This window comes from Corvus brachyrhynchos, unplaced genomic scaffold (assembly GCF_000691975.1).
Source record: "Corvus brachyrhynchos isolate BGI_N302 unplaced genomic scaffold, ASM69197v1 scaffold97, whole genome shotgun sequence".
Lineage (NCBI taxonomy): Eukaryota > Metazoa > Chordata > Aves > Passeriformes > Corvidae > Corvus > Corvus brachyrhynchos.
In genome coordinates this window covers 3,090,371-3,115,148 of record NW_008239758.1, presented here as the reverse complement: position 1 = coordinate 3,115,148, position 24,778 = coordinate 3,090,371, and the positions used below count along the sequence as shown (strand labels likewise).

The following is a 24,778-nucleotide window of genomic DNA, read 5'->3' as shown; positions in this document are numbered from 1 at the left end:
GGAGACACAGCCCCAGAGCTGACCGACGGCTTCTTCCAGCACACCTGGATTTCATTTCCACGCAGGGCTCTTCAGCAGCAACCTGACTTGGAAGATTTCCAGTCACGTTTTAAAATTTTTCTCTAAAAAGTGCACTGAAGTGTATCATATGGTTATTTTTAGTCATCAAATATGCATGTTCTTCAAGAATCCTGTAGTAGACAAATTCAATTTTACCAAAAGTTCCAATATTTCATACATTAAGAATTCAGATTTTTAGGCTACAACCTTAAGAGTTTGTGATTCACCTAAAAAAATATTTAAATACTTTAATTACTGAAGAGGTGTTTCAAGAATATCCCAATTTCGAATTATGGCTTCTCAAAATGCGTATTGTGATATGATGAAAAGTCATCTTAAAATTAAAACCTAAACTGGCTAGCTCCTAATAGACCTGTACTTAAGTCTCCCTGCAAAACCTCTCAGTGATAAAATCAACAGACTTATCTTCAAAAATACCTCTATCTCAACAGAAAGAGTCTACAAGAAAAGTTTGCTACCAGCTCTACTCATATTTAGTGTATCCCCTTCAACCTATTCTGCATTTTTTTTACTTTGCACATAAGTTCATTTTTAAATCATTTCATTTTGCCAAGTAAAAAGCAGACATAGCAAAAAATTACTTTTATCCAAATTATTCTCTTTGAAGTTGTAAAAAATCTGTATCTTTCTTTCAACATGATTTTTGGTTCTGCCTGTATCATCCCTGCAGTGCCTTGCTCAATATTCCTCCAGCTACATATTTTAAACATATATTAAAACATAAGCTATAGTCTCAAAATACAACAAATTAGCCACAGTTTTAACATGCCTTAGATATACAAGTGTGTTTTATTTTACTAGGTAATTATTCATTTAGCAGTTTGTCTTTCTGGCACAGGTAAACACTACACCTTCCCAGGACAAATTACACAGTGTGAGTTCTCCATAAATTTACACAGTTCTCGGAGAAAAGTTAATTATTTTAGTTGACATGATACCAAGTATGCATTAGCCAGTTTCATACAACTGCAGAACTTTCTCATAACTCATTCAGCTTGTTAGGACTCATTTGTAACATAATTGCATCAAACACTACTCTTCTACCAAAAAGTATACCAGGATTATTTTTTCAAGTTCCAAAAAGGAATTTTCTTGATGCTATTTAATTCCTAGTTACCAAATTTTGCCATCTAATTAAAAAAAAAAAAAACCAACAAATAACCCCCCACCAAGTTTATGCTATCTCTGTTCAAATTCTTGCTTTTTGATTCAGTTGATTTTGCTAAGGTCACTCTACTCACATTGACCTTCTAAAAAAATTAATGATTGGCTTGTGGCTAAATCCAAAGGTCTTGCTTCCTTTTCTGTCCTTTTCAACTTATCAGCTAGTTTTGGACCTTTGAATCATTCTTTATCAACTCAGTTTACATAGTTTTTCTGACTCTGCACAATACTTCTTTCCCCACTTACTACATAGGTCTGATGGTTTATAGAGTCCTCACCATCATTCCAAGTTTTTGCTGAATGCTCCACCATTTTAAAAATTTTTCTCCTGGACTGCATTTTTTCTGCTCACTTTTTTTTTTTTTTTTTTTTTGTGAAAACATTCTTTCCCATATCTCATAGGTCTCTTTCTTCCTTTTTTAGGGGCAGCTCCTCCTGGACACAAGCCAATCTTCATCTAAGTACAATCAAAGCAGCAATTCTTTCGTTTTCCTAACTGGCACATTTGCAGTCTGACCATGAAGCCTTTACTTGTGGTACATAGCATTTTCCTTCCAGCCTTTATACCAGTCATCTGAGCCCCAGACTGCCCTAACCATCTACAAAGCATTCTAGAGGTATCACTATGCTTCTGTCCTGACCTGACCATCCTCTGGATCACTGGGAAAAAAACCTCATTTGTCTCCTTAAGCAGTTTTAAGCAGTTACTCATTATTTCTTTGCTTACATCTTTTTATTCCTTAACATCCAATATGGGCCTCAGACAGTTTGCACTTGTGGTGTTTGAAAGTGTCATTCCTTACAGTTCCCTCTGGCATCAAAACAGGAGTCCTCTTGCTTTTTGTATAGTAGGCAGCTCTTTATACCTTCTTCCTCTGCTTCTACAAGAAGGACTTGATCCAGCAGTGTGCATTTTAATAGAGACATAAATCAAGGAGCAAAACACCAGTAATGATTATTCAAATTTAGAGAAAGCCAAGTTCATTCATTCAAATACAAGAAGTTTATGTAAACATGTGATTGTCTAAGCAGGCACGGAGCTTTTTGGATCAAAAATCTTTTTATAAACATCATGCCATTAATGATATTATATAAATTGCTAGAATTATTATAACACCTTGAAAGCTCACCTCACTAACCAAAAGCTTGCCAATTATTTTAAGATTATGTGCTGATTTAGTAAAGGTACTTTATTCCTCTGCAAACCTCACCTTAGTACGTAATTTTAACTTGAAACAGAAGAAAGGGTTTCATATTGCTATTGCTGAGATTTGGCTAATGAATATTAACTAGAAAGCTGTGATTTGTTTTTTTCAGTGGGGCTCTATGCATATTTTGTAACAGTCTATCCATCATTTTTCAATGACACAAGGTGCCTTGCAGGCTTCTATAAAACCACCTCATTCTGATAACTAAGTAATGCATTGAAAACAGTGTGGTTCCAGTCACTGAAGAACAACATTCTGGCCCAACAGCATGAGAGAATAGGATACTAAATAGTAAAAATCACAGAACTAAATAGCAAAACTACAGAACTAGACAAAGCAGCAGGAGACACAGCAGGGAGAAGCCATCCTTGGCAACAAAACCAGAGTTACTGAAGTTCAAAGTATAAACTCATCTATGTTTTAGGACAATATCTCATCCTAGCTTCACCTATCTTATCTCTAACACATCTCTGTTAGAGAAACAGAAATCTCAATGGATTTTGCTACTGCTTAAATGTGAATTTCCATCTGTCCAGGAATTGAGGTCCTCAGTTGTTGTCTAGATTTGTAGCGTGGTACAAATGTGTGACTTGGGGGATATGATATTTAAGGTTAAGAACAGCTTATCCTTTCTTACCAGCATTCCTGCTATATTACTGATTTTTAAAAAATGGTATATCTAGCATGAGCTGGTCTTAACATTTACATCTATTCAAGTTTTTACTTTACTTACAGAAACTTAATCTGCTCAAAAACACAAATGTAAGAGATTTCAGTTCCTTCCTTCTCCTGCCTTGTCAAGGATACATCTTGCTAAATTCCAACAGACTATCACCCCCAGGAAGAGAATTTGGCCCAGCAAATCTTATCTGTTAGCTATCAAAAACACAGAAGAATCCAGTATGCTTCTTAGAAAGCAAGTTTCAAACTTCCTGAAGTTCAAAAGTCTGGACTGTTCCAAATGGAAAGAATAAATGCACCTCAAAACATTAAAATTACTTTTTCCCCCTCCTTTAAGCTCATAATTTTGTAGTTAACTCTGAACTCTAAAAACAGTCAAAATATTGTTACACAAAATTAAAACGATTTCTCTAATTTAAAATATCTTACTTTAACTTGTGACTTATTTTAGAGGTAAAGCAGTGTACTATTTTCAAAGTACTTTGACAGATATTTCTATTCTAATTAAATAATATAAATCTTGCTTTATCATTCCTCACATCAAAAGATATTAATTGTGTCCAACTAAACAAGCTCCATATATAAAATGGCAAGAAATTATTTTTCCCTAATCCCAACTTCATCGAACCCAATTAAATCTTTAAATTTCCTAACAAACTCTACATGGCTTCTGCCTATTTATCTTTTATAGTTACTGAAGGATCCTGTAGTTTTCCCCAAATGCCAGTTCCGGGTACTTCTTGGAAGATTTTCTGTTCCTCCTTGTCAGGACATCTTCCCTGTGTGACATGCTAATGCCAAATTCTCCATCAGACTGAACACAATCTGCTACAATGGAGTTTTGACTACAGAATGAAACACTCCTGTGAGCACAAGAACTAAGATGAAACTGATTTCCTGTATTTTCGTGCAATTCGTATGGTAAATGCTAAATCATAAACTGGATGGTATTAACTACAATCACAGATCAGAATTTATAAGGGATCTCCACTATGTGGATACACTGGTATCTAATAGCTCTGCCCCTTTTTGCTAGGGCACTTAAAGGGTCTCTCTATTGCTACCCATTATCATGGAACTCACAGAAACCTGATACCATTGAGACCTATGACCCTTTCCCAAACATGCCTGAAAGCAGCCAGCAGGTTCAAGTTACAGGGAGGGGAAGGAGAGAACAGACACATACAGAGGCACAGACACAACCCATGGCCGTGTAACCTCATGTTCTTGGAAGCAAGGCTCAAATCTTCCTTGTCTTTAAGAAATCAGACCTTCTTTGATGAAAGCAGATGGCTTCTGAAGATGTTTCCTATATGAAACTTAGGTAGCAACAGATCAAGTTTTTGTAAGATTGTTAAGCCTGTTCGTATGAGGCAATTCTTAGTGCATTATTTTTATTTAAGCAAATATTGTTCTTCGTATCTTTTTGTTAAAATGTCTTTAAAAATTAACTGCAAAATGCAATCAAATCACATATACAATCAAAATGCATTTCAACATATATCATTCAAAATAACATATCAATATTAACATGCACTGCATGAAGTTTCAAGCATGTCTGATAACTTAGGAAATAATTTAACTCCTTTTTTGGGAACCAAGTAGCTGGAATACTAAAAGGATGTAGAGAAATACAGTTATGTAGCCCAACCAAAGCAAGGCTTAGTAAGTGAGCCAAGGAAACAGTACAGGTAGTAGAGGTGCATATACAGGAAGGGCAGGACACTGGCCAGTGAGGAGATAGAAGTTGCATTTGAATAGAAAACACAATAACAGGGCTCTGGTGAGATAATTGTTAGACTAAATCTTTGGCTTAAAAGAAAAAAAAAGTTTGGAACTTTGAGCAAATAAAGTAGTCCTTGTTGACTGAATCCGCCCAGTTTCAGGAAGATAAGAGTTTCCACTGTCCTTCTGGTCACTCAAAAACTACGTTACATCAAAGAAATGACTGATTTAATAATTAATTTCTTTTCCTCCCTGAGTCTGCAGAAATCTACATTCTGATGAGCTGCACTCTACGTGCATATAAATATGATTTCCAGAATACATATAAATACCTGTTTTAATTTTAGATGTCACATTTCTATTATAGAAAGGTGACAGAGCTGAATAAAGTTCTACGAAGGCAAAGGATTTGGGGGCCATAATCCCTGACATTTTACACTCTGTCATTTTCAGAGGCAGTGCAGTGCTGAGTACTGAAAAATGCTGGAGGTTCATGCAGCAAGAGGCACATCACTTGGTGGGATAGATTTCATTCAGCCCAGTATTTCCATGTGTACAGTAACATGATCTGCCAAAGTTTTCTAGGATCAGTACTGTGACAATACTTTCTCTCAGGGCTGCCAAGTGAACTTCATGGCTCTAGGACATTTGAAACTTCTTGAATCTCAAACATATGGTCTTGCAACATAGCCCACTGTACACCAGCATTTAAAATTTGAAAATTGCTTAAAGAACATTTATAGAAATTGTTAATATGACTTTGCTGTGCCCCTGAAATAACAACTGCATTCAGTTTTCTGCTCACTAGAGTTAAAATTGCAGCCATATCACATTATATGAATTCTGGCTCCTTTAACCATTGTGTGAGTGGCAACTGCAAGCAAGCTACTGACCTCCGAATTTGAAGGCATTTATTCACATGAAAGAGGCTGAAGTACCCTTACACTAAAGCAGATGTCAGAGCTTGTCTGTTCAGTTTGCTGCAGCCCAGGCAATAAGGCTGTGAGAGCAAAGCCTCTTCCCCCACCCCTCTTTCTAAGAAAACAGTTCTTTGATAAGCACACCCTGTCATCTGATGCTGTTGTTGGCAGCACCTGTGAATGTTGCTCATACTGTACTGCCTTTGAAAATTTGCTGAGCACAATCTTGCCTTGATGGTAGGATAGCAACAAATTATACAAGGAGGATTTGACTTGAGTGTCTCCTTCAGAGGATTTAAGAAATTTATGGGGAGTTTTATGCTGAATCTGAGTCAAGCTTAAATTAGTGGTTAAAAACAACAACACTGGATTTAGACACGTGGATGTCAATTACTCTTCCATCATAAATGAAAAAAAAAAAAAATGGCAAAGCCAAAATTTGGTAGACTGAGTAATTTTAAATTCTCAGCTCAGCTTTCTGCTTAATCCTTACCCTTCCATCTCCCTGTGGTCACTTCAGTTCTTGACAGATAAATTCTCAGCAGAGGAGAGAGAAAAGAGCTTGCTATGACTGGGGTGCCTGTACTAACCCAACTAACTGAACTCTGAGTTAACTCTGCCGGCGTAGCTCTGGAACGAGCTGCACTGTGTCTCTGTGATGAACCAACAGAATTCAGAATCTATTTATGGGATGGAAACATTTTCTCAGCTTCATGAAAGAGAATTGAGCAAGGCTCCTTTAGGAGTTTGTCTATGAAGACAGGAGATAATTCCTGAGCTTTGACAGCTCCCTTCTCTGATCCTGGAGAGCACATCTGCTCTGATGAAACCCAACCATGTCTACCCAAGAAAGATGAGGATGGGTTCAATGCCAAGAATTTAGTTACCATCCAGCACCAGGAATCTCACATGTCACTGCAGAATATTAAAATTTTGTTCCTAGAATTTCATAGCAGTTGCTTCTAACACCTCTGCAATAAAAAGATGAGTCTCACTGTGACTCAGACAGCTTCACCTAGAATTTCTTTAGCCAGTCATAAATCAGCAGAGAGCTCAATTAAGTTCACCACTCAACCCAAAACAGTTGAAGAATTTTAGCTTCAACAGCCTAAAAAAACACCATGGTACCAAGCATACCGTCCTCTGACCAGTGGGCTAAACTACAGGTTTAGCATGGTTGGAGTAGCTGAGATCCAGTTAGTAACTGCACACAGAGTAATAGTACTATCATTTTATGCTACCCTAGTCACACACCTCTCATCTTCTGTGGAGTGTAGGGGTTCTCCTGTATGTCTCCACTTTTAGGTATCTATATGTGCAGCACACAAATCTGGACTACCTATATGGCTTTGTCTAATGAGTCATGACATGTTTATTCCCAGTCATGTTGCGCCATTTTATCTTTCAAAAACAACATCATTAACGTAAAGGAACATAAAAGAGCTTGTAACAGAATGCAGCAAAGTAAAGGCACCCTGTAACATCTAAATTTCTTGATTTTAGTAGAGACCTGGGTAATCTATTAGATAAGATTTCCCTGGAAATTCTAGTCACAGGAGTGGCTTGCTCCTTTTGAAGGAGACTTTTTTCGAGGTTGGTGATTGCAAAGTATTCCATGGTGTCAAATCAGCTGCAACTGGACGAGCAAGTCAGCTCACCTGGCTGACCTACCAGACATCCTGATTGATTTGTGAGCATCATCCCTCAGACATGGGGAAAGATACGGAAAAATACCAAAAAACTGCTGATGTTAGCCCAGTTTTAGTAGTGCCAGAGCATGTATTTCACTGACCTTCATCTCCTGAACTTCTGCCAGGCAGGGAGGGTGAAAATGGAATGGCTTGAACTCTGCTGTGAGTAGGTTCAGTGGTTTATCTCTGCACAGACTATGAACCTGGTTCTTGCATTTACAAAAATTATTCTGCCTGGTTAATAGACACTTAACACTCCTTCCCAAGTAGGAAGGGAACAGAAGAAAAATTTGAGATGTAGGCATGTAGGGAAGGGAGATCAAGCTGTTGCTTATTATTTCCTGATTCCTTTCTTTGTATTAGTCCTACTATTGGTGCTAATATGACTCCTCAATAAGCCAGTTCTACTCAGTGATTGAACAGAGAACTCACCCCAAAAAATACAGGTTTTTGCTGGCTTAGTGAGCTGAATGAATCACTGAACTATCAGAAGAGCATCAGAGCTGGAGCAAGGGAGGCAGTGGAACTAAAAGGGCACATAAGGCAGACAGGGAACAGCACCAATTAATTAGATCAGGTCAACCTGTCCCATCTGATCAAAACCTTAGAGAAAAACTGTGGTAAAACTGCAAATACGACTTCAATAGAAACTGAAGCAGCTATTAATTTGAAATGTGATAGAAAGACATCTGAAACTGAAAAATGAAGCTTGAAGGCTTCAATTTAGCAATCTTGAAAAATACCCAGCTGGGACTTTCCATGGGAATGGTCAGGTGGTCAAACAAAGAAAGAACAAACCCAGCTGAGCTGTTACACAGGTTCACTGACGCCACAAGTCATCCAGTCTGAATCCCATCTCTGCCATTCATCAGTAATTAGGTAAGTGCTGTTTTGTGGTATGATTGTCACTTGAGCTGGCTGGAATGGTGCATTCTGACTTGTAGCAGTACAGTGAAGTCTCCCATTAAACCATAACAAAACAGAAAAAAGAGAGGAGGCTGTCTGCACAGAAAATGCTGCAGCCTGAAGCATCCTATGCCAGCCAGCATGAGGAGTGCTGGGCTTTCCCATGCTCTCTGTCCACCTACCTTTCTCTTAATTACCTGTACATTGAGCCCGAATCCAAATGTAACACAAGCTTCCAGTTACTTGTTACTCTCTGGTGACATCTCGTGGATCACAGCAAGATATCTTTGCCTTGTGGCAACCCCTGCAAAGCCTTGAGCTGAAAACCTTCGTGAGAAACGTGTAGCTGGAGAACAGTGGAAAATGTTTATCTCAAAGGAGTAGCTTAGAAAAACAATATATTGTGCAAAAGCTGGTGAGCAAACCAAGTATTTATTGTGTGAAAATTTTGCAAGTTTTTAAACAAATTAGCCCTGAATAATGAAGCAGACAAAGGTCCTTCAAAACGTTACATTCATGATCAATAAATCTGAGGGTTTCAGCTCTCCAGGCTGTTGCTAACAATTCCCTACTGAAGTTACAGACCTAATACCACTTCCCATGTGAGAAAGTCAGAGACGTAACTGAAGAAGAAAAGGTTACACAAAAAAACTTCTTCAGGAAGCCAATTGCAGGGCCATAGGACAAAACTGCTACACACTCTTACGAGCAGGAAACTGGAATTAGTTATGGAAGTTCAGCAATGCTTTGGAAAGACTGGCTATGACCCTAGCTAAGAGGGTATACTAATTTCTCCTACTTTTCCCAGGCAGTTGCCATCGCATAAAGAAGCTTCCAAAAAATGTTCTACAGTGTTTACAGCTGTGAAGCAACTTCTAAAAAAATCCTAAGGCACCAGTTTGAAACAGTAGCTCTGTTACAGAAGTGTAAAAACCCTCTAATTTATCCAAATGCTAAAGTCTAGCGAGTGTCAAAATATACCCTAGGCATAAATCAGTTAATTTGCACCCCTGCCAGCTCCCTGAAGCAGCTCCTCACTTGGTCCCATGAGTTCTAAGGCTGGTCATGGGAGCAGTGGGCAAGCAGAAAGGCAGCCCTGGCTGGGGCCACCTCCAATCCACCGGCTCAAGTTTCAACTGCAGCAGCTTCCTGGGAGGTCTGACCAGCGCTAAACTGGAGGGATCTGCTCCCTCCCACCCTGCTTGGACATCCAGGGCTTGTGCTGCATTAGAGCTGGCCACAGCTCACCTAGCAGCAAAGGGAATTTACCTGGAGGGGGAAAGAAAGTCTGCACTGAAGAAGTTTCCCAGCAGATCAATGACCTGAATCAGCTCACCTTGTGCTGAAAAGTATCAGATTTGACATAAAAGGGCAGCAGAAGGCTAAACAAGAGGGAAGGAAATTGTCCCCTTGGTTGCACATAGCAAAATATGAAATGAAAAATAATAGTACAAAAAGTGAGAAAGAAAAAGCTGTCCTTATTCACAGTAATGGCTGTTTAAACTTCAGCAAGAAGCACTGAGTCCTGGTCCCTAGGGCCAGTCAGAAGGGGGAAATTCACGGAGTTTGCTTCAAGGTTGTCTGAGTAACTAGGGAAATAAATAAGCTGAATTCAATAATACAGGTTTTATGTCATCGAAGTTACTTATCTCTACAATAAACTATGGATTTCAAAGTTTATTGAAGGGTTATTACCTCAGTGAAAGTTTATTGGGGGTTATTTACCTCTAAGATGCCAGGTCATTAGCTATTTGCATAAGCTATGCAGTGTGCCACACATATCATTAAACACCTTTTTTATTGTTTGCTAATTAAATAACAGGCAATATTTGTAATAGTATGTTGAAAATCTAAACACAAAGGGAAAGTGGGAAGCCCAACAAAAACCTTTCCTAATGAGGTCTGTAATCTCATTGCATACTAACATTAACTCCTTTCAAGGAAAAAAAAAGGAGGTTTTGGCTTCCATTAATCATTCTTTTGCATAGGGGAACAATGGCAATCCATTAATTGACATTCTATTAAAATGGCCAGAGAAAACACTTACCTTATGTGAACACTTCAGCTGCATACCAAAAAGAAGGAGTTCTCTAGAAACCAGCAGACCTGTGCTTTGGGTAGTGTGAGTTTTGGGGGTTTTGTAGCCAAAATATCCTAACCCAAGACAGGTGATCCCCAGGTGAAAGTGTTAATGTGAGTATTTAAAGAGCACCCCCTTTAAAGGTGCACTTAAACTATTGTCTGCAGGGGGATCTATTCACAGGGGTGCTTCACAGATGGTTTGGATCACTGCAATCATACCAGTTCCTCCTTCATTTCAGAAACGTGTTTGCATAAAGAGACTGTCCCAGAGGAAGAACTGCAGTTAGAATTTAGTAAGGAAAAAGGTATCAATCAGTCTCCATAGCACCTTTTGATAACCACAAGCCAGGACAGAGAATCAGGTCCACAGTTTCCTTGCAATTTATGCACATTATTTATCTTTATCCTAATGGTTCAGATTTCTTTCTTGAATCACTCCTTGAAACAGTGTTTTGCAATTCCAGTGTTCCATGCTCATCTTTGACTTCTACTATCTACTGCATTCCCCTCTGCCCTGTATTTCCTGAAAGACATAGAGCCAACATACTTATTCTGCATAAATACACATTCTAGTCTGTTGCTGACAGAAAAGTCTTTCAATGAAGTATTCCAAGTTAAGAAGCCAATATATATTTTAAAAGAGAAAAGATTTTAAAAGATTCTTAGTGTCTAAATACTATTAAACTACATAATAAGAGAAACAGCTGGAGGAAAGGACAGGAAGTGGTGAAAGGATTTGCTAAAATCTTACCATACTTTTGTTACTCACTAGCGCATTAGATATGTTTATAAATTACATATGTCTGACTCAGGTCAGTACTTCCTATTGCTGAATATAAATTTAAACATCTAAGACTAGGCACAAATGGACTGCCATCCTCACTGTGTGTCTATTGCTTCATTGTGTAAACAGAAAGATTTCATAGCACTATTGAAAGTGATATGAAATGTGGTTATCGATTTTTTAGCAGAAATAAACTGTGAGTATGAGATTGTTTTAATGAAACACAACTATTCCAACTCTACCTGTACCTTAGCTGATGAGCTTAGCTGATGTTGTATAAGGGTCTAGACATTAATCAGGCTCATTGTTTATGTAAGCTGGGAATAGTTGTTCTGGATCAGATGGAAGATCCATCTGTCTGAGTGCACTGCCTTCAAGATGGGGTGACTGTAGGTGTCTGGGAACAACTGCAAGGAAAGCAGCAAGGATCTAGCAGTGCTTTCCCAGAATAATGTCCTAGTAATCACCATGCTCCCTGACTCAACTGTACTATTTCTGAATTTAAATTTGTCCTTAAGAGATTTCCCCCCCACAATTTTTTATAAACAAAAATCATTGGCCTCTTGTAGCAATACATTTGTTTGCTCTGTGGAGACCCTTTCTTCCACAATGCCCCTTTAGTTCTCTGTTATGAGAGAGAGGGAAATATCATTCCTCCTCTCTTTCCTCATGCATTTGTGATGTACAGATCTTAGGTAATGCTGAGGAAGGTCACAGGTGCTTCACACAAGGGCAGCTGCTGTTGCAATGTGGTTGTACAAAGCCAGCTGTAGTTGATTAGAACATATGGACTGGCAGTGCTGCTGTGTTTAACTCTGGGAAAATTGCCCTAATGCAGCAAAATCTCTTAGAGAGGCTACATCCTTCTTTTTGCATAGTTCAGAACTAATGTTGGCATTGTCTGCACACACAGATCCTCACATCAGTCTAGCGAGTTCTAGTCAGGTATCAACCCCCCCACCCCCCCCAGAAAAAACAATGGTGCAAACAGAGACCTAAATAGTTTATCCCCTCCTGAGGCCAGCATACTTTGTCAAAGTGGTCCCAGCCTACGAGCTGGAAACTGTTGATTACCAGGACTGATAAGGTAGAAATTGGCATTTTCTTTACCACAGTCTACAAAACAGAAAGTTTCATGCTATATGCCTACAAGATTTATTTGACATTTTCATCTATAAATACATGAGGTTTTCACCAGTAAAAGCAAAGGAATTTTCTCAGTGGTCATTGCCACTGCTTACATTTTGAACAAAAGAACATGTAGTATTGCATGTGAATAAGCAAACCTGTTCCTTCTCTAAGACCAAGCTCTCTTACTTGTTAAACAATGGCTTGCAGAGGACAACAAGGTAGCTGAAGGCCACACTGAATGCTACACTCTGGAAAGCTTGGGACACTGTAGAACTTAATTAGTTTTTTGAAGGCACCTTTTTTGAACATCATCATGTCTTCAGGCAGCCTGGAAAGAACTCTGGCATTTGCACGAGACTCCTTGTCAGCAGCTGCTGCTTTGGGGTTACATTGCTCAAGATTACCAGTCATTGGCACACTGGTGCAGCTAAGGGAACGTGCTGTCTTTTTCTTGCCTTGAACAGATAAATAACTGAATAAAAAAGAGGTTAACTTATGTTTGGTAACATCTTGGACATCTTCTGGAAAACAGTTATCCAGAGGATGCCCTTGACCTTTCACCTGCTGACTAATCACACGTGTACTGGGACTCACTGATGACTTCTTGGGCTGGACTACTGTTTTTCTGGAAGGTGTTTTGTATTTCCCTCCATCTAAATAAAGCTGAGGAACATTACTAATGGCATCAGAACTAGGCTGAACTACTGTAGTGGGGATTCCTGTCCCATCACCAGAATTGATGCAGTGTAACCCATAATTCTGGCTAATGATTTGGGCTGCAGTGTGTTGAATGATGCTCCAGTCCTGCAGAATATCTTCCCTGGTTGTGAACTGAGAGGTTACGGTAAAACGAATGATGAACTTGTCGTGGATGGTTGCTGGAATGAGGAAGAGCCTGCCAGAACTGCTTAGTTCTTTCAGGAGTTTTTCTGTCAGCCAGTTGGGACCCTGTTTTAAATATGAATAATAAAAAAAACACTATAGTTAGAATTCCCAGTGACATCCAAACATATCTAAGAATTCCAATCACAAATTCTTACACGGAAATTTATTCACAGTTTTTAATGTCTGGGGAGAGATAAGCTGTGGTCAGTTCATTCCAACGAGACATGCAAAAGGACCAGTCTTTACCTTTAGGCGAAATACAACCAGTCCAAGATGCCTCTTGGCAGGAATTTCAAAGAGTGGATCACTTTTAACCAGGGATTCAAAGAATTTGGCTGTTTCAGTACCCTATAATTAATAGGAAAAAAAAAAGTTATATGTTGGTTTGTAACAAACCTACTGTAAGGCACTAAACTGGGTAGTTAAAAAGAATTCCTTTCCTTCCTAAAACACATCATTCCAATGCATGAATAAGAGCAAACAGAAAAATTACATCAAAGCTAAGAATTTTAAAGTCTGTCTCTATTTGCCCAAACCCTTGACAATGAACATGAGTAACTGGCATATACAGAGGGATTTTCTAGAGGGAGGTTTGAAAACAGAATCTGCCTTCTCATATTAGAGTCCTTTTGTGGCAACCATTGATCCACAAAGTGACCCCTTGTATTTACACTCCATCAGAGATGTAAGCCTGTACATTTTCATAGTGATGGGTTCAGCTATTCATCACAGCCTGCCTCCCAGATAGGTGCCATTTGGCCTCAAAGAAAGCTTCTCCAGATTATTGCTCAGTGAACTGCAGAAGGCAGTGACTTACCAAGCCCCTTTCCATTGCCCAGTGCTGTCAACAGGGGGGACCAGAAATGTTTTGTCTACACAGTCAGTCTTTACAGATTATTTCAGGGTAAAACCAGCACACATTCAGTGTTCACATGCAAGCTTTGCGTGTGAGAGGATTTCTGTTACCCATCTCTGTGTCTCTGAGTTTACTAACCTCACCTACCAAGAACTGAACATAACACACTGGTAATTCACATACGTGTCGGACATGAGCTTGAAGCTTTTTGACCCCAAACGAACGAAGCACAAACCACAGCTTCAAAGAACGAAATCGACGACTCAGTGGAATTTGCCAGTGCTGTGAAAACACAACAGTGCCTCAGTGAGTGCAGAAACAACAGAAAGGAGAGTTCCCCTTCCACTGCTACATCTCTTGCTTCAAACTCAGGTCAGAAACCTCTGTTGAGAGGAATAGTGTTGTCTTACTGAAAATCTGCTAAGCCTAGGAAACAGCCATCAAAGAAACACTGTGTCCACATATTTTTCAATTATTTGCAAAAACAAGATTTTGGCTATTCCCCTTAATCTATGGCCTATCTATGCTTAGAATTTTAAATTAATTACCAGCTAATAACAACAACTGTTTGCATTTAAGAGCATGATCAATTTAAGATGTGGCCATTTACATTCTAGGACTGAGTGTTCACTTCAGCTCCTGTAATTTGCGTATTTAAGTGCCATTCTGAACATTTTCCCAAATCAGCTATAAGCAGCAAGAGCTGATGCGGGGTAGACAGTTCCGGACAAAGTAACATCTACTGCAAGGAAAAGGGTGAGAAAACGTGTAAAGGAGTATTTCAGGGGAGCTGCACAATCACGTGTAGAATCCAATTTAACCACAAGAGGGACTCGGTACCTTTTTTTCCATCCCTCCTTCCACTCTCGTGAAAAGCACTATTGATTTCAAGAAAACAATTATCTTTTCAGGACTAGGGTGAGATCATAGCAGAAATAATTGGCAGTGAATATTCCTTTGTATTACTGTACTGAAACCTGCTGTAAGATGTATCTGAAGTGAAATGCCTCTTGGCTCTCCTATGAATACCTTAATCTAAAGAAAAAATGTAATTCATTCTCCTGCTGTTTCAGAGCATGGTGTTTCCATTGCTTACTCCTTTCTCTCTTTTATTACATACCAGAGAGACAAGAAATCCAGCCAAAATGGCATCAGTAGGAATTACTTCAGCAACACAAGGTACAGAAATGACCCTTTGCATTAGAAAGGCAAGGCTGGATCTCCATCTGTGTAAAAATCTTAAGTACTTCAATCTGAAAGCAATTTTATAATTAATCTTCACAACCAGGACTCACAGCAAAGTTTGACTATTTTCTCTGCATTAGGATGTCAGTATAATTTGGTTTATGTACTGACCAGCTATAAGATAAGCATACTCCGGAATGTGAGAGGAATTTCACACTCTGTTTGAACATTTTATAGGCAATACAAAGTATCATCTTAAATAATAACTTACCATGAAGTCAATTGCAGCTCCTGAATTGGCATGTCTGAGGTAGACAGGGTTAACACTGAAGGTTTGATGTAACTTGTATTTATCTTTAACCCTATCAATTGTAGAAGGAACTAGAGTTAGCAAAATAAATGCAGAGAAAAACTTTGCAATTTGCATGCTATCCTTCTGGTGTTGTTTGTTTTTTGACTATACTCACCAAAATCCAGTGCAGTCAAAATGGACCATCATCCACTTCGAAGGATTAAAAGTAAAGGAATCTGCATATTCAATTCCGTCCAAGAACAATCGAAATTCAGGACATACAAATGCTGTCCCTGCATATGCAGCATCGATATGAAGCCAGAGTCCCTCAGCATCACCTGTTGGAATTGAGATTGTTGTTATGGAACGGACATAAGGAACCAAAGTGCATGCTTCAACTCTCCTCTCTGCAAACCAGGTTTTGAAGGAGGCAGACAAGCAGTTGACAACCTAGTTTGATTCTAAAGGTGTGGATCCATAATGCCAAAATACAGGATAATGCTGAAACCAGGTGGACTGTGTAACAAAAGTCACTGTTCCGTATTTCATGCGAGTGAATCTTTTTAACATTTGATTTCTCTCACCTGCCCTTTCACTAAGTGAAGTTCCCCAGTACCTCTCAGCTGCACAAAGCCAAAATAAAGACATAGTGGCAAGCAACATAGGACCCAGAAACAGAAGCCACAATCTGACCCATAAGAGAGAGCTCCTCAGGACTTCAGCAGCTACTGGTCAGAATTTATGCTGGAATAGAATTTGCAACCATGTCAAATTTCACTGTGAAACTGGTTGATCCAAAGGATGTCCTACCAGAATCTACCTTCAAAACTACTTTGCTAGATTAAATATTAATGTATCCACCCTACAACAGCACCACACAGTCTGTATTTCCTGAATAACCACATGAAAGATTTATCAGTTGGCAAATTTCATCCATCTCAAATAGAATGTATTTTAGCATCCTAATCTAAATCTTACAGACATCACGGCAAAGTCTTTTACTGACTTCAGTGGTCCCTGAAACACGTCTGAAAAACTCAGCTCCCCTTTGTTTTGGCATGAAAAAGTCTCACACTGTCTTTTAGATATATTCAGTTTAAAATCAGGAAAAAAAAGACACTTACAAACTGGACCCAGTTCTGAGAGATTGTCAAAAGCACAGACACCAGTTGTTCCCAAAGTTGCACAAACCTAGAAAAAAACCCCACCTGTTATAATGGATTTGTTTTCTTTTAATACGTGGATGCAGCACTTTAAAAGTGGGCAGTTTATTGCAGACAGGCAAAACATTAAAATTTTTTATTTAATACAATAGAAATTCTTGTATACATTTGAACCTTCACCTAATGTATTTTAACACAACGAGAAATTTTTCATATGTAATTTCATGTTGACATTAAGAATATAACACTATGTCAATACCCCAACCAGAAAGTTGAACATACAAAGACTGGCACTAGGCCTTTCTTTCTGTCTTCAGCAATGGCTTTCTTCAAAGTTTCACCTCTGAGGGAAAAGTTCTCATCCACAGGCAGAAATTTTATCTTCACCAGAGAAATCAAGCCAGCCTTTTCTACAGAGGAATGTGCCTTTAAAATAAGAAAAACAGTAAGAACACAAGCTCTGAGGCTGAACAGCTGTGGCAATTTATGGCTTTATGAAAGACAGTGGTGGCAAGAAATACAGGGATAACGACCTTATTGTAATCCATATTAATACAACTCTGAAAGCATCTTCTTTGTGAGTAACTGTAAGAAACACTACACTGTAATTCCAAAGAATGCTTAATTTATTTGCGTACTGGTTTCTAAAATATAATAATAGGCATCCTCATCTTGTGTTTGGAGGGCCATTTATCAAAACTCAGCTCTTAAAGGAGCCTCTAGAAATGAATCAACCTCAGTTTATTCCTTCCTCCCTGCCATAAGAAGGTAAATCCCCTGAAGTGTGTTTACTTCTGGATAGAGCAAAACACCTACAAGAAAAAGTCCTTTTAGTTATACTAAGAGAGAATCAGCATGAGTGTCTCTCTTGTGGCAGTTTTCCCAAGGGAATGTAATTGTTCAGCTCAGGAGGCCAAGGACAGAACAGGTTTGCTGGCAGAGGCCAACAGTGGAGCCCACAACCAGGAGCAGCATTTAGGTAACAATGCCTTGAGCATGCCTGTCTCTGAGGGGATAGAGGCTGGGAAGAAACATGAGCTGAAGCAGCATGAGATCAACACCTAGTTCCTGGAGTAAGGCTTTGTGAAAAACAGGAAGGAAGTGCAGAAATCAGTCATGTGAAACGAACCCTTGAGGACTGCCAAGACCCTAAAAACCTCGCCTCGCACTGATTTAGTTTCCCCATTTGCAGAAAGCAGCAGTAGAGGATCTGGTTCATGCTTGTAAGGCATTACTGTGTTTTCCTATTTGTCCAGAAATGCAACTTCACATGGCATAGGCTGAGTGAGACAACAGAAGCAATTTGTTTTCCTTGTAATCAATCATAAGAACCTACTTGATCAGATGCATAAGCAATGAGGCGAGAATTGAGCGAGGACTCATCAGTGTCTGGCTCGGAAACCTTCATCTCCAGAATTTTGTTCTTCCTTGCTGCCAGCAGTGCAACCAAGGTTGATTCGCTCACAGTGCTCTGCAAAGACATTGCTCATTTACTGCAGCTGCTACTTCATTGCTGTTTTGCCAGGGATCTGCTGAAATCAGTGAAGTGCCCAGCTGCCCACTAGCTCTTTTATTCCTACTCCTGCTTTTCTCTGATGCAGCAGAGAGTCATTACCTGATGAGCAGCTCTCTGGGCCAGCAACACAAAACAAAGCCTTTTAACTGCTGATATTTTAATGTGCAGCACTGAGTTCTGCAGAGTAAATAAATCACATTTTCCTTTTGTTCTACAGATCATTTCCCATAAAATTACAAACATGAGCAAAGCCCCTTATAACAAAGATGCAGCACTGATTCCAGGGAACTATTGCTTAGGCCTTCCAGAAGGCAGTAAAGGTTCAGGCCTTGATCTTGCATCTCTCAGAGACAAAAGCAGACAAGAGAAAAAGGAAAAGTAATTTCTTGTGTGGCTAAGGACTATGGCAGAAGGACATTGACAAGAATTCCTTCTCTAATTATCTAAGAATCACTTTAGTGCAAAATCTGGTGATGTCAAACAGATTGGAGAAATGAAATCTGACTTTCATTTTTCCTTACAAAGACCACAAGAATACCTGCTGTTTGTTCATAACACAGCACCAAAGCAATAGCAGTTTCTATTCTATAATCTTCTACATTTAATACTAAAATTTGGGAAAATAATGCCAAATTGGGATTCAGACCCCTACAGAAATTTTTGTTGGTTTTTCCTCTAGCAAAACTATCACCCAGAGAGAAATTCACTTGAAAACAAAACGCTGATGAGGCCATCTCTAATCTCCCCTACCTGTAATACTCCTCCACCCACACTGTCAGGATGGTGGTGCAGGAATTTATCTGGAAGGCCCAGCATTTTAGCCAACCAATCCATCACATTCATTTCCAGTTCTGTACAGGCTGGGCTGGAGGCCTAGAAAAAATTTAAAAAGGAGAATTAGGCTGTATTTCTCCCTGGGGGCTGATCCCTCATCCAGCTGAGAGCTCAGAGAGGCAATGAGCTCATCTGATACAGCTACGTGGAGACCACAACCATCAATTTCATACAGGTTAGTGAGCTTCTTTCCTACACAGAGGCACACGTCTAAAAATCTGGGCAACTTTGCCACTGGGGAAAACACTGGCTTCAGAAACTACTGCAATGTGCAGAATCATAACCAAGTAGTGCTGTGTAGCTGCTGCAGGAGGATACAAAATATGCACATATTCTGGGCCAGGCCACCAAACAATTACTTTCAGAAGAGGAAAAATAGGAAATGGGTTCTCTCCAAGCAGCAGGAGAGCTGGAATGGAGCCCAATCCAGCCCTGCAGTCATGGATGGTGGCTGCTCTACTGCCTACACTGCTTGTGTAACAGTCTTGGCACTGAGACTAGATGACAAGGAACAATGCTCACAGTGGGATATGCAAAGAATTTGAAACCAGACATTTCTAGTATATTTTCTTCATTCACCTCTTACTACTAGGTAATGTTTGTACTTACATATTCTTTTGGGGTTTTTTTTAAGTGACAATTTTCATTTATGCAAACAACATACAATTGGTTAAAACAAACAATTGTATTTACTCAGAGAACAAGAAAGAATGACTATGACCTGCTCTAGCATATTACACATAGGAGAGAAATGTCTGAAAAAGCCCCAAAAAATTTACCCATGTGAATCCCAAGCAGTTAATTGCATCAGCCAACATATCTCCAAGGAGTGAAGGCCAGGAAGTTAGAGCTGGGAAGTAGGCATGCATGTGTGGACTTTGCCAGTGGACTACCTAGAACAGAATTATGTAGAAATCTGAAAATGTCACAAAACTCTGCATGAGATGTAGTGGTTAGTATCTGTTTGAAGGGAGGGAAAAGGATTACAGCAACATAATACGTGCAACTATACATCAGCTAGCAGAAAACTGCCGAGATAATATCAACAGGAGAGCAGCACTAGCAGATGATAACATTGTGTCATTAATAGATAAATTGCAAATAACAGCAAAAGCATTTATCTCAATTAAACAGGCAAAGATTCTGAACAGGAAAGAATGTTGTGCCATGTTTGAAAGACCAGAGTCAGAACGATTTATCAAAATATTTATCTTTATAAAGGGAATCCTTGCAACAAAGTTGCTCATTTTGTCAAACAACAGCTTGCCTTTAGATACACACAGCAGTTTACAGCTATATAAACCCTTCTATACACCTGGAGGAGCTTGTGTGTGGGACACCAACATAAATCCATGTAATCTGATTGCCTCTCCTACCAGATGAAGTTTCTGCAAACATCTATTAAAAAATTTGAGAACACACTTTGAAAAAGCTTCTTACACAAAACATGTAATTTAGTAATATGAACTCCCTTAGCAGAATCTGCAGTATTTATGTACAAGAGGAAGTAGATCTTTACATTCAGAGTGCAGGAAAAATCATGAAGTTGGGCAAGAGTTGTTTCACCTTGCTGTGCCCGAGTTTCCACACCTCTGAAATTGAGATTATACAGTTCAGCAGTTTTTTTTATTCTGAAGTTAATGATTTTCTGACACTGGTGTATTTGTTTTCCTACAAGAAAATATGAGTTATATACAAAGTACTTTAAAAATACATTCACAATCTAACCCCTATAGTTAGGAACACAACTGTAGACATAACATCTACAAGATTTATTCTACATTTTTGGGTACTTTACTTATTTAGAAGAATGCTCTGCAGAACCTGTGCATTCCCAGGATTAAGTGTTCACCCCAGGTAGTAATGGCTTTGTCCTGTCATGATTATACTTTATTTCTTACCCCTGGCATAATAATCTTCTCTATATCTCCAAAGATGTTGTCCCAGCTGTCTGGGTCCATTGGGGCAGAATCTGGCAGCTGGGCTCTCATGTAACCTGGCTGGACGTCAGGAGTCACCCGTCTCTCTCTCACGCTGCTCAGGTACTGGCAAATGTAATCCACCATCTTCTTTCCCTGCAAGAGGCAAACCAGTGTTTTCAGTTTCAGTTACAGAAAAACTAACTAGCAGTACCAGCACTCCACACAGTCAGTCCTTAGCATTGGACAGGGATTGCATTAGCACTGGAATACTGCTCCCAGCTCCCCCCTGCTACACCCTACTTGTCCCATCTAATAATGTAGGGACAGTTTCTAAAACAGGCTCACAGGGCTTTTTTCAGTGTCATCACTGAATAGTTCAAATGCACCTTTAAAACACAATCATGGTACAAGTACAGTTTGTTTGGTTACTGAAAGGTTAGATTTTCTTGCCTACAAATTAACTGAAACTGCATTTCACAGGAATTAAATTTTCATAATGTTCTACACTTCCTTGTCATTATGGCACACCCCCTTTTGCATCCTCTGAAATCAGCTGCATAGCTCCACACCTTTTCTCCACTTTTTGAGGCAATCTCCTCCAGCCCTAGAACCAAAACTGGCTCTCCATCTGCAGAACTGTCCAGGTATCACTGCAGTCTCAGGGTGTCAGCCAGGGAAGAGCCACTGTGCATAACCCCTTAGCACAAGTTTATTCAGAATTACAGCTTTGCCACAGTATCTTAGATGTAAGACCAAAAAGGCTAAGTTACTCACAGACTCTAAATCCATTAATTTAAACTCAACTCTGGGACACATTTTTGCCTCAGCTGATCCAAGTCTCAAGGACAAGTACACAAATAAAGAGTGTATAGCCCATCCTAATTTTGGGTACCACTTGCAGCCCTACAACAGCTGATCTCCAGAAGCAAATGTTACTATTTGCAAGAGTCAAGGATCACTCACCTCTCTGTCTGTACTCCTCAGGCTCCATACTGATTCCTCAGAAATGCACCTCTTCAAACCTGGGCCACAACCTTTTGGGAGCTGTGGTCAGTTTGGTCTGCTGCCCTGCCAGCTGCTTCCCCCTTTATAGGTCCCTTTATCTCTCAGACTCACGCATTCTGGAAAAGGTTTAACAAGCAGGTTATTGGTGAGTGTTTATCTAACTCCTCCCAGCTGAGGGTTTTACAATCTCCCATGTTCTCATCTGTGCTCTTTTGATGTGTAAGATAGTGTATCACTAAGAGGAGGTGCCTCTGCACTTTCCCATTTTTAATCAATCTTTCAGAAGTCTCCCAGTAATCCATGCCATGAATATAAGGCACATTAATATGAGACCTGTGGGAGAGAAAAAGCTCAAGAGCTTTCAAAACCAAATAAAAGCTAGCAGATGTTACGCCAGCACACCCAGCTACTGTGCTAGCAGTAGCCATTAAAACAAGGTACCAGCACAGAACAAGTTTTGACACAGCAGACAGGGACTTTTCCTAAGAATTCTTTTGAGAACTCCTTTTTCCCCAAGAAAAAGAGTATACCTACATCCCCACAAGTCTTCAGTCCTTATGCTGTCAGTCCCATGCTGCTAGAAGGAAAGGCTTTACACTTATTGCCAGTTCCAGAATTACAATATGAAGCAGCAATGATCCTCTTTGTGGATTTCCTGCCCTTCAGATCAGAGCAGGTTACACTAAGCAGGGTGATGTTCCTCCATGGATATCACCCTAGACCAGTGAGCTGGGAAAATGCATCTTTTCCCCTCACTGTGCTTGCTTTTTTCTCCCATATGATATGCATAAGCAATGGGATTTAGTCTTGTGCCTCCAGAATTCCTCCAAGTCCTCCACCTGAGTTGTTCTCAGTTTGAAAGAACAGCCTTATAGATTGCCTTTTGTTCCAGTTTTAGGACCTGAAAACACATCCTGACCTCTCTCTGGCAGCACAATCTTTGACACTACTCAATATTGAATTATCATCTTCACTTGCTCTACACTGCACCAGGCAGCCCTGGGAAAAAAAAGAGGTAGGACTTGTGGACTAAGCACCAGAAAGAGAAATTATTTCCCATACAATAATTCTTGCCTATTTTTGCCATATCCTAGGCTCCTGCTTAGGGCTGGCCCTGCTGGAGACAGGATGCCAGGCTAGGCAGCCCCTCTGTCTGATAACCTGACAGCAGTTTTGCTGTTCTCACACAGGAGAGAACTGGATGCCAGAGCAGCTTTGATTCTCTGCCCCATGTGCTCTAATGCAGCACAGACACTTCCATAGTTCTAGAAAGTTTTTATGTTGTTCTCACAGCACACTGTCTACAGAACACTGTGAAACCTTTCCTAGTTTCTGCTGCAATTAGATACTTGAGAAGGAAGTTTTATAGATATGAGAAAGATGCTCTGACACACACATCAGATTAAGGTATTGAAATAAAAAACCCCAAATTGATAAAAAGGCATTGAGAGAAGTGCAAAAACTACTATATGCATATTCATCTGTTTTATCTCATAGTGCTCTAGAAACATTAGAAAAAAAGCAACAAGCTGCCCACACACTTAATAGGAATTTAGGAACATCTCTTGGCTGTGCTGTAAATGATCCCATAAAGGGGAACAAGATAAGAAGGGACATGCATCGAGCACAGGACCAACTCAAGAAGAGCCCAAAAGTTTCTCAAAAACTGTGCTTTTAGCTCATTACAAATGATTAATATGCTAATATATATGGACATCTGTTCAAAGAAACAGATGGTAGCTAATTACATAAATGTTTTTAATTTGGAACAGCAAATAAGGAACACTATTTTTAACAATGTTTTCAGAGCTCAACTATACAATAAATATTTCATGTAACATATACCCTACACTTTAGCTCAAAGGTGACAGTTTCATTGGGTTGGTCTCTTGTTCTGTGCAGAGGAGAACAAACAGCAGGTCCTGTTCAGAACTAAAATAAAATAGGTGATAATGGATTACAGGTAAATATTGCTGGTGATAAATAAGGTTTTCTTATAGCTATGCTGCACTCAGAAGGCTTTTGTTATGGACAAGGAGGAATGGAGTATTTGCTCACAGGAAACAGAACGAATGGAAAAGGCTCATTTCATTGTTTGCTACCAACATCTGCCGTCACAACCGTGGGAAACTCTCCACTTGGATGTGAACGTTACCACTATCACCACTCAGACTAACAGCACCACTCTTATCATTATTTAGAAATCACAGAGATTACACTGTTGTTAAGTTTGTGGGATGTGAGGACACAAACATTTTTTTGATCACAGAATAATTAACTGGAGCAATGCTGAAGCAGCACATTTCCCTTGACTAACTGGTTCCTCAATCTGCTAGTGACATAATGGGTAGTTCCTGAAAAAATCCCTAAAATAGAGCAATCTCCAGTTAACCACTGCACAAGGTTTGCTTCAAGTCCTAGTTTCAGCATGATGATATCCTTGAAAACAATTCTTCTAAAACCCACCACCATAGAATTTTCATTTTTATCTTTTGATTATTTTTAGACCGAATTTGCCAATCAAAACCAAATTTGCCAAATATATAACAATACAAAGATACTTAGAATTTTTCCTAACTGCCAAGTATAAACCCAAGTCAAATTTTGACCTGTTTGACAAAGTTTTGTACAGTACAATGCAATTCTTTCCCCATTCCTCCCTCCTACCATTTAAGGCCATTCTATGCCCAAAACTGTTTCTTCATGTTTTTCCAGATGCCTAACACGGAACAGCTTTGACCTTCTCA

The 24,778-nt window shown here is 39.4% G+C and overlaps 1 protein-coding gene across 1 annotated transcript; it reads right to left on the bottom strand.

The window, feature by feature from the left end:
* Positions 1-12,373: 12,373 nt before the first annotated feature.
* On the bottom strand, positions 12,374-24,716 carry HDC (histidine decarboxylase). The gene is made up of 12 exons (XM_008640051.2): positions 21,990-24,716; positions 21,006-21,179; positions 19,884-19,997; positions 19,021-19,143; positions 18,091-18,225; positions 17,037-17,180; positions 16,716-16,782; positions 15,767-15,929; positions 15,571-15,661; positions 14,298-14,396; positions 13,505-13,606; positions 12,374-13,321 (listed from the first exon to the last, which is right to left on the bottom strand). Exons 2-12 carry the CDS (start codon positions 21,168-21,170, stop codon positions 12,563-12,565), a joined length of 1,962 nt encoding a protein of 653 aa, XP_008638273.1. The 5' UTR covers positions 21,171-21,179; positions 21,990-24,716; the 3' UTR covers positions 12,374-12,562.
* Between the last annotated feature and the right edge of the window lie 62 nt (positions 24,717-24,778).